Below are 12,765 nucleotides of genomic sequence, written 5' to 3'. Positions count from 1 at the left end.
TTGGAGACTGGGCGATAATTTGCCAACTCATCTGGGTCCAGGGACGGCTTCTTGAGGAGGGGCCTCACAACGGCCTCTTTAAGGGCCGCCGGAAAGACACCCTCCTGCAAAGAAGCGCTAACAATTCCCTGGAGCCAGGCTCGTGTACCCTCCCGAGCTGCCAGTACCAGCCAGGAGGGACACGGATCCAACAAACATGAGGGCAAGGAGATAGAGGAGCGGTGTCTCGGTTCCTAAGACCCTCGGAAATATGTGTTTTCCGATGGTCTTAGGCGACCCCTGTGAAAGGGTTGTTCGACCCCCAAAGGGGTCCCGACCCACAGGTTGAGAACCACTGGGCTATAGAAACCCTTGTATTACTCAGTTGATGTTCATTAAGCCTCATCTCACTAAGTTATTAGTCTTAATACAGTTAATACTTATTAAGTCAGAACTGGACCATTTTCAAATGGACTTTATTGCCAAGGTGGTCAGCCTGATTCTTTTTTTCACATGTTCTAGGTAGTTTCTTGGAGTATTGAGACAAGTCTTGATTCTGGTTCAAGTCTTAAGCCAGAATCAAGTTCATTGATGCAGATAGCTAAGTAGAATTTTTCTCTGAGGAGTTGGCCCATACTTAGACTATGTAAATACTTACATGTAAATACTTACTTACTTACTTCGACTTCCGGTTCCGGATCACGGCGCAGGCGGTCGTGTAGAGAGAGTTGTCTCTTCGCTGGCCGGTTTCCATTCGCTGGTAGACCTTCAATAGGGTCGAAAAGTCGCCCTGGAGGGGCGACTACCATTGAGGAGGCCCCTTGTCTGACTGCAGAAGAGCGGCAGCTCCTTCCGCGGTCTGAGCCAGCTCCTTAGGGCAGACGGAGAAAAGATCGGCCAGTAACATGACCGATCACTTAGCCACACCAGCCAAAAGTCAGAAGAACAGCTAAGCGTAAAGAACCACCATGGAGGATCCAGGTGAGACCTTTCCTTCCCTTTCTTTCCGTAACTATTTTCCTGTAAAAAGCCAACTTCCCTGCTTTAAGAGAGCGGCGTCTGTTTACTTGGGAAAAAGAGCTCTGGAAACAAAAGAATAAAATAGCTAACTTTTAATGACTATTTAATTTTTTGGATACCTTGGGGTCCTGAAAATATTCCTATTATAGAACATTATTACTATTTTACTTATTATGCTGGAGATATTTGTTTCTTTTTTCTTTTCTATTTTCCTAATGAGATAAAATTTTATTAATTTGGAAAAAAGATCTTACATTCTACTGAGGATATCGTGTGGCGAAAATTGTTACTGCAACTGTATTTCCTTTTGGTGTTTGAAGATGGATTTGACCTTCAAATGTTAATAAAAGGGAAAAGATAAAGGACTTGAAACGGCTGGGTGGTGAACCTGTTTACTAGAAATTGTGGAGGTGGATATTTGTTGACTTTTAGTAAATATAGCTTCCACTAAAAGATTAAAAGACTATTTCACCACTGAAATGGAGGAATTTTACCCACAGCTTGATTATGAGCTTATATTGGAAAAAATTCTGGAAGCTACGGAGCACATGAAATCTTGGAGAAATATTAAAGATGATGTTTCAGAACCACAAATTGAATCTCAAACCTTAATGGATCAATCTATAGGCCAAGGAACAATAGAGGAGGAACTGATTAGCTCCAAAGAGGCCTGAATGCAACAATATACATAACTTAAAGAGATGGAGGAACCATCCCACAACTCAACTATAAATCTACACTGGAAAAAAATGTGGAAGCCACTGAGCAAATGAATTTTAGAAAAACTCTTGCCTCAAAACCCCAAACTGATTTTCAGATCCCAATTGATTACGCCATAAGTAAAAAAAAAAAACAGAAAAGGAATCAATTAACGTAGAAGAGGATATTAAACAGCCCTACGTACAATTCATGGAGAATCCTGATGACCAAATAATGACTTTAATTGAGATACCTGCAGTCTTAAAAGCAACAGGAACTGACTTCCAGACACGAGTTACTGAAAACTGTGATAATCAACTAGTAACCACAACATGGAATAAAACTGGTTACACCACTCAGATGATACTGGAAGAAGGGGAAGAGAACTTTGACCAAACTGAAGGGTTGATAAATACCCCTACTCAAATACTGAGATTCGATGATACAGAAGCTTTGTTATGGAAACCCGTCTGGCACAGAAAGAAAGCCAGAGTTAGATTTAAAAATGCGACTTAAAATTTCACTTAATGGGTAAAAAAGGCTTTAGAGATCTGGACTGATTTAATAATTAACTGAGTATGCAAATTTAGTAAGAAGATATTTCTTGTAATAATATGTTTGTCTTAGATAGGATAACTATTTGGATGGGATCTAAATCTTACCTAATAGGTTAAAAAGATTTTTTATAGATATAGATTGATTGATAGAATATATATCTAAAATAGAGTAGAAATGTATATTTTTGAATAATATTTTTTTTTGATAGGATACTTTTTTGAATAATAGTTTTTTATAGGATAACTATTTTGTAATGGAAGGAGAATAAGAGGGATTTGTGACAAGAGAAGAAATTGTATTAATAAATAACTTATTAGATTAAGAAATAGAATATATGTGGAAAATACAAGAATGTTACTGTTGGAATAATATGTGCATTTTAGATATAACTATTATGTTAGGAAAAAAGGGAAATGAGGGACACCCGAAGTGTTAATAATATGTTTATTTAAGGCTAAATTGGAATATGGTAATTGTAAATTATATATATATATTTATAGATGAAATGTTATTGATGATTGTTTTGATTGATTGAATTTTATTTAGAAACGTATTAATTTGAATATGTTATATTATTCGAGGGAAATAGAGAGGGAACTTTTAATGAATTAACCTGAGTTATATATGTATGATTCTGTTTTTGGATGATTGATTACCCCATCACCACGTTGTTTTTTAAGCACTTTGATGTAAAAATTAAAAAACCAATAAAACTTGCTTTTAAAAAAAATACTTACTTACTTCGACCCAGAGCAACTTCATCCAAAATTTCTGTTTTATAAAGCAAAGTTAAACAGACACTTTTCTTTAAAGCCACAAGAGAAGGCTTTTAAACTTTGCTGACTGTCCTTCCTTACATCTAGAATCCCCATTTGAAGAATGATGTAGGAAGGAAAGAGATATATTTATCAGGGTAACCTGGTTCACAGTTTAGCTATATATATTTTTTTACTGAGCTACATTTGGGTGAATTCACCCAAAACCATATACAATTCAATCCTGTGCTTAACTGAGGAATGTCACTTGATTCTAAATTAGCTTCATTCTCCATGGGATAATGTATCATCCTGGAAAGTATGTTACTACTAAGATATTCCTAGGTCATCTAGTGCTACTGATCTTATTTTGCAGGTCAGTATTTATTTACCTGTGCTGAAAACCATGAAAAGTGTTGTGGAGAGAATGAAAAATCTCAGCAGTTCTGTTGTAAGTTACAGTATGTTTAATTGTAAAGGCATATTTTGAAAGAGACCTAAATATAATTGAGTTGCATTTCTACTTAATTATAGCAGAATTTTGGACATACAATTTTAAAATGGTGTTTATATAATCAGTAATTTATAAATCACTTTCTCAAAATGAATTACAGATAAAGCAAATCCATTCCAAGTTAGACCATGGTGGGAATAGTAAATTATTAATCTTTTTGTTTTCTCTCCTTTAAGTTATGACACAGGCTGATTTGGCACATAATGTAAATCAGGATTTGGTTTCCCAGCTTGTTCAGTCTTGCAAATAAGCAAAGACATTAAGTCTTGTTTGGCTGATATCTGATAATAATCTGACATGCAAACTTACACATTTAATATTGAATGCTTGCCAATGCAGTACTTAAAATTTATTTGGGGAAAGGGACTTCAGTGTTTTGTAGGCATAAATATAGCACATGCTAGCAACATCTTTAAACCAGTTGTATCTTTATCATGCTGCAGAGGGCAGCCCTGCAATTCTAGGAAAGATGTTGTTTCATTAAAAGATGGTATATTAGAGCCTTTTGCATACTGAAGCACCTTTTAATTTTAAGTGTTGCGTAGCATCAACATACAAATATATAGAGAGACCCACCAGTCCTAAACAATTGTGAAGAAAGGACAGTGAGATTTGCTATTTTTCACAAATTTTTGAACTCATATCACACCTCTATGATAATTGTCATATTGGCTAAGATGATAGTATTTCAAAATGATTTCTGGAGAGTCAGATTTCACATTATACTTTTGGATTAGCAACCAAATTGTGAAATGCTAAGAATTTTGGGTGTTCTCCATCTAAGATTGGCTGACATAATCAGCATGGTACATCTTAAAAACATTTATTGGAAGGCTCATTAGACAGTTTATCTCACCTTTATTCTCAGTTCTTTTTTTACATTAATTTTTTTTGTACTTAAAATATTTATCAGCAACATATTGTCTAGGTTTCAATGTCTAATTTACTAATACATATTATGTTCCTTTCTCTCTACCTCGTTTATCTAGCCAATTATAAAAAGTATTCCATGTTCTAAAATAAACTGAATTTTCTTTTTCTTTCATTATCAATGCCAATCTATCCATTTCTGCACACTCTTAAGATTTTTTTAATTAATACTTCCTCTGCTGGTAATTCTTCATTTTTCCAATATTGAGTGCCTGAAGGCAGGACAAGAAGCAACAGGTGGAAACTAACCAAAGAGAGAAGCAACCTAGAACTAAAGAGAAACTTCCTGACAGTTAGAACAATTAACCAGTGGAACAACCTGCCTCCAGAAGCGGTGAATGCGCCAACACTGGAAGTTTTTAAGAAGAAACTGGACAGCCATTTGTCCGAAATGGTATAGGGTTTCCTGCCTGAGCAGGAGGTTGGATTAGATGACCTCCGAGGTCCCTTCCAACTTTATCATTATTATTAAATACAATTCTTGCTGCAGTTAATATATGTAAAATTAAGTAAATACACTCTTTCTCATAATTACCTACAATTATACCTAGCAAAAATAATTCTGGCTTCAACTATGTAGTGCTGATACTTTGTTTCTCGAATAAAAGGTTCTTTAAGGTAAACAATGCCTCGAAGTTCTTTTGAAGAGTTTCATCTGTCGGAACCATGACATTAAGCCAAAAACTGAATTCTCCTCCCCTGGGAACAAAGTAGCAAAGCACAATTCCCTCCTTCAATTAACAGTCATAAATCACATTCCCCGATTAGCTTGAAGCACGGGCTTTCTCCCCAGCTCTCCAGCCTGCCAAATCTTTTATCAACTCTGGGCACAATAACCTTGGATTCCCATGGCTGAGTTATTATTGTTATGACTAGCTGGACTCTCATTCACATCCCCCCTCCCAGCATCAACTAACTCTAAAAGAGAAAGAGAAAAGATGGCTACATTTCCATCTGTTGTCAAAGCAACAACATCTGATGTTAGCAGCGTTGACACTCTATATGTTTTTTTGTCATTTTCTCTAATCATGTATGTATTCTTAACCAAAATCTTTTAGCTTTAGAGGATGTCCACCAAAGATGGTAATAAGTGCCTTTTTTTGTTTACATTTCTAACATATTTTCATATCTTGTTTGGATTTGCAAATATGGCCACCATGATAGGTCTATACCCTGTTCTTCTAGTTCTTGTCTATGTTTTAATTTTCCTTCTTTATTGAAAATGTCTTTATAAGTCACAATTTTGTCATAGTTTATTAAGTTTGGGTGAACAAATGCTTCCATTGTTGAAAGCCATCCAGGTATTTTCATATAGATATTTGCTTTCATTTTTTCCCATTCTAGCAGAAGTGCGTTTTTAATGTAATGATGTTGAAAGTATCTGTGAATTTTATTTTTCCCTTACCATAAAAGGGCATGCCATCCAAGTTGTACGTCATGTCCCTCTAGGTATAATAATCTTCTATCTTTAAGGGTTATCCACTCTTTTAGCCATTTTAAAACGGCTGCTTGGTAATATAAACTCCAGTTTGGCAATCCAAATCCTCCATTTTCTTTTGCCTCTTGAAGCATTTTCAGTTTTATTCTAGATTTTTTTCCTTGCCAAATAAATTTCAATATTGATATGTTCAGTTCGTCAATGAAGTTTTTCCCCACTTTTATAGGTATGGCTTGAAACAAAAAAAGTATTTTTGGTAAAATATTCATCTTCACTGTTGCTATTCTCCCCAGCATTGAAAGTTGTATATTTTTCCATTTTTTCAAATCTAGTTTTATTTGTTTTAATAGTTTTACATAGTTATCTTCTTTTATTGTTGCACATCTTGCTGTTAGGTAGATTCCCAGGTATTTAACTTTTTTGACTATTTGAAGACCTGTTTTTTCTGATAACTTTTTTTTTCTGTAAGAGTTTTAGTTAACACTTTGGTCTTTTCTCTTTTTATTTTCAGACCTGCCACTTCTCCAAATTCTTCTATCTTTTTCATAAACTTAAGGCTTGTCTCAAGGGGTTCTTTTAGTATAGAAACTAAATCATCTGCAAATGCTTGTAATTTGTATTTTTCATTTTTTATTTCCAGTCCTTTAATTTCCATATCTTGTCTAATATTTCTATTTAATATCTCCAGTGTTAATATGAATAGCAATGGAGATAGTGAACATCCTTTTCTTGTGTCTTTTTTAATATTGAAATTTTCTGTAAAATCTCCATTTACAGTTACTTTTGCTGTTTGTCTAGAATAAATTGTTTTAATTATATTTATAAAGTTTTTTCCAAAATCCATTTCATCTAGTTGTTGAAACATAAATTGCCAATTTACGTTGTCAAAGGCCTTCTGTGTGTCTAGAAATATTAATGCCATCTGTTTTCCCAGGTGAAGTTCATAATATTCCAAAATGTCTATTAAGTTATTTTTATTTGCCTTTTAGGTAGAAATCCATTTTGATCTGTATGTATAAATTCAATCAAAAAATTCTTTAGTCTTTCTGCTATTATTGAAGCAAAAAAATTATAGTCCATGTTTAATAAAGATATTGGTCTATAATTCTTTATCTGCATCAAGTCTGAGTCTTCTTTAGGTATTAAAGTAATGTTAGCTTTTGTCCATGTATTTGATATTTTAGCCTCTAAAAGTACTCCATTACCTAGTTCTTTCATTATAGGACTTAAAATATCTTGTAGAGATTTGTAAAACTCTGCAGGTAATCCATCTAGGCCTGGAGTCTTATCATTTTTTTGTCTTTTGATAGCCTCTGTCAGCTCTATCATTGATATTTTCTCATTTAAAATATTTTTTATATTCTCTGGATTTTTTGGTAAATCTGCTTTTTTAATATAGTGCTTTATTTTCTCTTGTGAAGTTTCCTCTGTATTATAAAGTATCTTGTAAAAGTCTTTGATTATTTTTTTAATTGCATCGTTTTGAAACTGTAAGTCTCCTTTTGAATCTGGTAGTTTATCACTTTTTTTTCTTTTTCTTTTTTCAGTTTATATGCTAGCCACCTCCCTGGTTTATTAGTATTTTCAAAAAAAATTTGTTTAGCTCTTTTAATTTGTTGCACCATTTTTTCGGCCTCTACTAAGTTTATTTTATGTTTTATTAGTTCCATTTGTTTTTTTTTAAGTATTTTCTTTTGTGGGTCTGCTTGTAGTTCTGATTCTAATTTCTTAAATTCTTCCTGTAGTTTTAACTGTCGTTGTTTTTTTTCTTTATTTTTTTTGCCATGTAAGTTATAGCCAAACCTCTAAAGTATGCTTTAGCTGTGTCCCACACATTTTGAAGGGAGGTTTTTTATTTTTAATTTATTTTTAAAAAGAATTCCATTTCCTTTGTTGCTATTGGTATAAATTCTTTCTCCTTTAGTAAAGGTTTATTCATAGACCATCTTAGTATTTTCTAAGTTCCTTTCCAAGTCATCTTTATTGGATTATGATCTGCCCATATATTAGGTTCTATCTCGATCTCTTATATAACCGTGCTTAGTTCAGGAGATATCCATATCATATCAATTCTGGACCATGATTTGTATCTATTTGAATAAAAGATATATTGTAGTTTTTTTGGATTCTTTTCTCTCCATATATCCTGAATGCAAATTTCTTCTGCCATTTTAAAAAAGTTTTAGGGAGTATATTTCCCCCTTTTCCCCTATTTTACTACTTTTATAGTCCAGTGTTCCATCTACTATCGCATTAAAATCTCCCATTAAACAGATATTTTGGTACTCCAATTCTACTATTTTTAATGCAATTTTTGATAGAACTCTTCTTGTTTGTTATTAGGTGCATATACTGCTATTATCAATACCTGGTTTTGGTTTATCATTATTTCCACCATCAAATACTCTTCCCTCTTCATCTACATAGATTTGTTTAGGATTCATTATTTCTTTAATATATAGAGCTATTCCTTTTTTCATTTGTTGGGCTAATGCATAATGTAGTTTCCCAATTTTTGGTTGCTCCAACAGTTTGTAGTGTTGTTTCTTAATATGTGTTTCTTGGAGACAAATTAGATTCATTTTTAATCTTTGTAGTCTTGTAAAAAAAAATTTCTTTTTATAGGGGAGTTCAATCCATTCACATTTATTGTAAGGATCCCATTTTCCTTCTTCATCTCTTTCAATTATATATAGGTCTTGAACTTCTAGTTATTCTTATCTGTCTCTGTTCTTTTGGTCTTACCACTTCTTCTGTCTTTATGTTTTCAGTTTCTCCTTCATCCCTTGGCTTGGCTGCTCCTTCTATTGTTGTTTCTTCCTCTCTCTTTGTTTCTCTCTCTGGACGGGATTCCGATCTTTTCCCTTCCATGAAAGCTCTGTGGTTGTCATAAAATTCCATTGCCTTATGTGGTGTGTCCAATCTGTATCTTTTCCCATCCCAATTAATTAAAATCCCTTCTAGAATCAGCCATCTGAAATTCACTCCTTTTTCGGTTAATTTTCTAGTCAGGAATTGATATTCTCTTCGTATGTCTCTTATTCTCCGTGTTTCAGAACTACAGTCTCTTTTTCTTTATTTTGCAACGGATCATCTCTCACTCTTCTCAAAATCTCATCCCTTGTGGATCTTTTGACAAATCTAACATGTACCTCTCTGGGGACTTTATTTCTTCTCGCATAGCTTGAATTGACTCGGAATATTTGATCTAACTCTCCTTCCATTTCTTGTTTCCCAATTTCCAATGCTTCAGCGAATAGCTCCATTATCAAATCCGCAAGATCCTCTTCTTTGTCCACTATTATATTTTGAAATCTTAGGACAGGGTGGCGAACCTATGGCACGCATGCCAGAGGTGGCACTCAGAGCCCTCTCTATGGGGCACGCTCGCCGTGCCCCGGAAATGGCAACCATCCCTCTTCAACCAGCTGCCCACTAACTCGCCGAGGTCCCACATGGTTGGATGCCTCCCAGCACCCATGCGCTCACTGGCCTCTGTGCGCAAGGGGCGATGGTGTCAGGCAGCAGCCGCCCCGGCCCCTGCCTCACCTTGCCCTGTGACAATGGCACCCCTGCCCTGCCTCACCTTGCCTTGCCTCACCCCACAGGACGAGCCTCCTGCCCACCGCCCCACCTGCCAGAGACCCCCTGGATTTCCCCCAACCCTGCCCTGCCCCACAGGCATCCCTCCCCACGAGCAATATTGAGGTGATCATGCCCACCTTGGCCACACCCACCCAATCTGCCATGACCACCACAGCCACGCCCACCCAGTGGGTCACACCCACCTGGCACCTGGTGATAAATAAGTGGATTTTGGGTTGCAGTTTGGGCACTCGGTCTCTAAAAGATTTGCCATCACTGTCTTAGGAAGTAAGATGCCCTTTCCATTTCCATAATTGCAATTGAGTCTTCCATTTCTCTATTAATTGCATCAGCTTTTGATTCTCATCTATCAGTTCTGCCAACTTTTGGTCAATCTCTAGTGACTTGACTTCTACTTTTTGGATTCTTTGTTCATTTTTTGTAACCACCTCTTTGAAGTTTTCTAGTTGAGAGTCTATGTTATTAATTTTTTGGTTCATTTTATCAAGATTGTCTTTTGTCTCCTCATGGTTTTTCCTTGTATCTTCCTTATGTGAGGAAATTGCTTCTTGAATCGCTTGTAGAGTCACTTGTATTTTCTTCTGGAAACTACTAGCTTTTTCTTGTTGGAGCGTTGTTTCAACTGATCTCTAGTACTCTGGCTTGCTGGCTCTGGTACTCTGGCTTGCTGAGACAGAGGATGGGGCTGAAGGCGCTTTCTTACCAGTTCTGAATTCCAGAGAATTCATTTTGTTTCTACCCCACAAACTCCATTTTCAAACTCTAAGGCAGACATGTCAAACTCATGATGTCACGTGACATCGGGCAACGTATTGCAACAGTTTTGCCATTTGCCAGCAATGGGGTGGGTATGGCTTCTGGATAACGCATCCGGCCCACGGGCCAGCAGTTTGATATCCCTGCTCTAAGGCTTTTCCCCCACATCCGCCTTCATCCATGCCATTAACATTATATTCAACAGAGTATATCTTTCAAAATTATCTTAAACAGTTCTTATAACCCTTATCTATAGTCTCAAGATCTATAAGTCTTCAGAAAAAAAGGTGAGCAAAAACAAACAATAAGCGAAAAAAAAGAGAAAAAAATTATAATTTACTTCTGAAGATAGAGTCCATTTCCAAAAACTGTTAGGGCAGATTAAATTGATAGTCATAAACTTTCTCCAAAATGCTTCTCCACAATTTCAATTTCCACTGTCGATAGGTAGTTCTACAAACCAACGTTTATAATTTATAATCCACTGGACTCTCCCCAACCAATAGGAGAGATGGAAAATGAAGAGGAAAAAGAAAAAGAAAAAAATGTCCCAAGGTCCAACTTTACTTCTGTGCCAAAAATTAGTCCAAAGTATCTTGCTTATAGAAAGTTCCTTCTCTCAGTCTATCCTTAAGTAGCCCTAATAATCACAGTTCAAAACAATATTTACAATCCAAATGGAGGGGACTCACTTCCAAAGACAATTATTCTGTATCCAAAGTTGCCCCTCAGTCAAAATTTATAATCCATGAAGACCTATTATTTGAATTAGTGATCTATTAGGCCTTCTTCAAGACGTTTTTCACTATTTCAGTTTCCACTGTCCACAAATAGTTCTCCAATCCGACGTTAAAAATTTATAATCCATACTCACTCTGTCTATTAAGGAACTTATAAAGATGCAGTTCCAACAGTACTTATAATCCAAAGAAAAGACCAGATGGTTTCAAGGTAGTTTATATCTTTTAGTTATAATCCATCCTGCAGAACAAAAAGAAAAAAGAAAACAGCCCAGAGAAAGCCTTCTCTTTTCAACTGTAATCCACAGGACTATGAAGGTCAGGAACATCAAACTTCAAGTTATGTCCAGGCATCAAGCCAACTTTTACTTTTCTAGACAAAATATAGATAAGTTCAGTAAATATTTTAATGTAGTTCTTTGCTCTTGCCATTAGATGTCCTCAGATGTCACTTTGTAATTTTCCGGTTAGTTTAAACCAGTGGTTCTCAACCTGTGGGTCGGGACCCCTTTGGGGGTCGAACGACCCTTTCACAGGGGTCGCCTAAGACCATTGGAAAACACATATTTCCGAGGGTCTTGGGAACCGAGACACCGCTTCTCTATCTCCTTGCCCTCCTCTTCCTCCTCCCCTTTTTCCTCCTGCTGCCCCCCCGGGTGGCTCGGGTGGGCGCCGGGACAGGAGGGGTGCCTGAGGGAGAGCAGCTGAGCTGGCAGAGGGGCTGGCAGGGGCCGCGCGGCACCAGCCCCCACTGCGGCTCCATCAGATGGACGGAGGGCAAGGCCGGGCAGCGCGGCGTCCCAGCTGGGGTGGTGGCAGCTGTTTCCTCACCCTCCTCCTCTCCTTCTTCCTCCTGGTGCCCCTCAGATGTCTCCGGCAAGTGCCGGGGCAAGAGGGGTACCTGGGGGGGAGCAGCTGGGCTGGCGGAGGGGCTGGCAGGGGCCGCGCGGCACCAGCCCCCACCGCGGCTCCATTGATGGGCAGAGGGCAAGGCCAGGCAGCACGGAGTCCCGTCTGGGGCGGCTGCTTCCTCGCCCTCTCCTTCTTCCTCCTGCTGCCCCCCAGGCAGCTCAGGCGGGCGCTGGCCCCACTGTGACTCCATCGATGGGCGGAGGATGAGGCCGGGCAGCGCGGAGTCCTGGCAGGGGCGGCGGCATCAGGGACCCCCGACGATGCAGCCATAAGAGAGAGAGAGAGGAAAGAGAGAGAAACATAGGAAAAGAGAGAGGAAAGAGAGAGAGAAAGAGAAAGAGGGAGGAAACGGAAAGAGAAAGAAAGAGAGGAAAGAAAGAGGAAAGAGAAAGAAGGGGAGAGGAAAGAGGAAAGAGAGAGAGAGAGGGAGAGGAAAGAGAAAAAAGAGAGGAAAGAGAGGGAGAGGAAAGAGAGAGGAAAGAGAAAGGAAAGAGACAGAGAGAGAGACCGTTTTGACATCTAAAATGAAGATAACACTGCATATACAGTATCCTTGTTTACCTTTATTTTATATATACACACACACAGAGATACATACATACATACATACATACATACATACATACATACATACATACATACATACAAGGTAAAAAAGGATACAGTTGCAAGAAAAAGTATGTGAACCCCTTGGGATAACGCGGAGTTTTGCATGAATTGGTCATAAAATGTGCTCTGAACGTCATCTAAGTCACAACAATAGAAAAACACAGTCTGTTGAAAATAATAATACACAAACATTACATGTTGCCATGGTTTAATTGAACATAACATGTAAACATTCACAGTGCAGGGAGG

General features: G+C 37.4%; 1 protein-coding gene across 3 annotated transcripts in view; it reads left to right on the top strand.

Annotated features, from left to right (window-relative positions):
- The window catches only part of HUS1 (HUS1 checkpoint clamp component), a 39,277-nt gene that overhangs the window by 13,656 nt on the left and 12,856 nt on the right, over positions 1-12,765 (top strand). For 2 of the 3 annotated variants that reach the window (XM_029286876.1, XM_015829183.1), the window contains one exon: positions 3,388-3,462. The exons of the other annotated variant lie outside the window; for it this stretch is intronic. In XM_029286876.1, coding sequence (XP_029142709.1) covers positions 3,388-3,462 — 75 coding nt within the window. The remainder of the gene's footprint in view (positions 1-3,387; positions 3,463-12,765) is intronic. 3 annotated transcript variants of the gene reach the window in all.

This window comes from Protobothrops mucrosquamatus, unplaced genomic scaffold (genome assembly GCF_001527695.2).
Source record: "Protobothrops mucrosquamatus isolate PMUCROS unplaced genomic scaffold, P.Mucros_1.0 scaffold_231, whole genome shotgun sequence".
NCBI lineage: Eukaryota > Metazoa > Chordata > Lepidosauria > Squamata > Viperidae > Protobothrops > Protobothrops mucrosquamatus.
The sequence above is the reverse complement of the archived record's forward strand: the minus strand, read 5'-3'. Positions and strand labels throughout refer to the sequence as shown.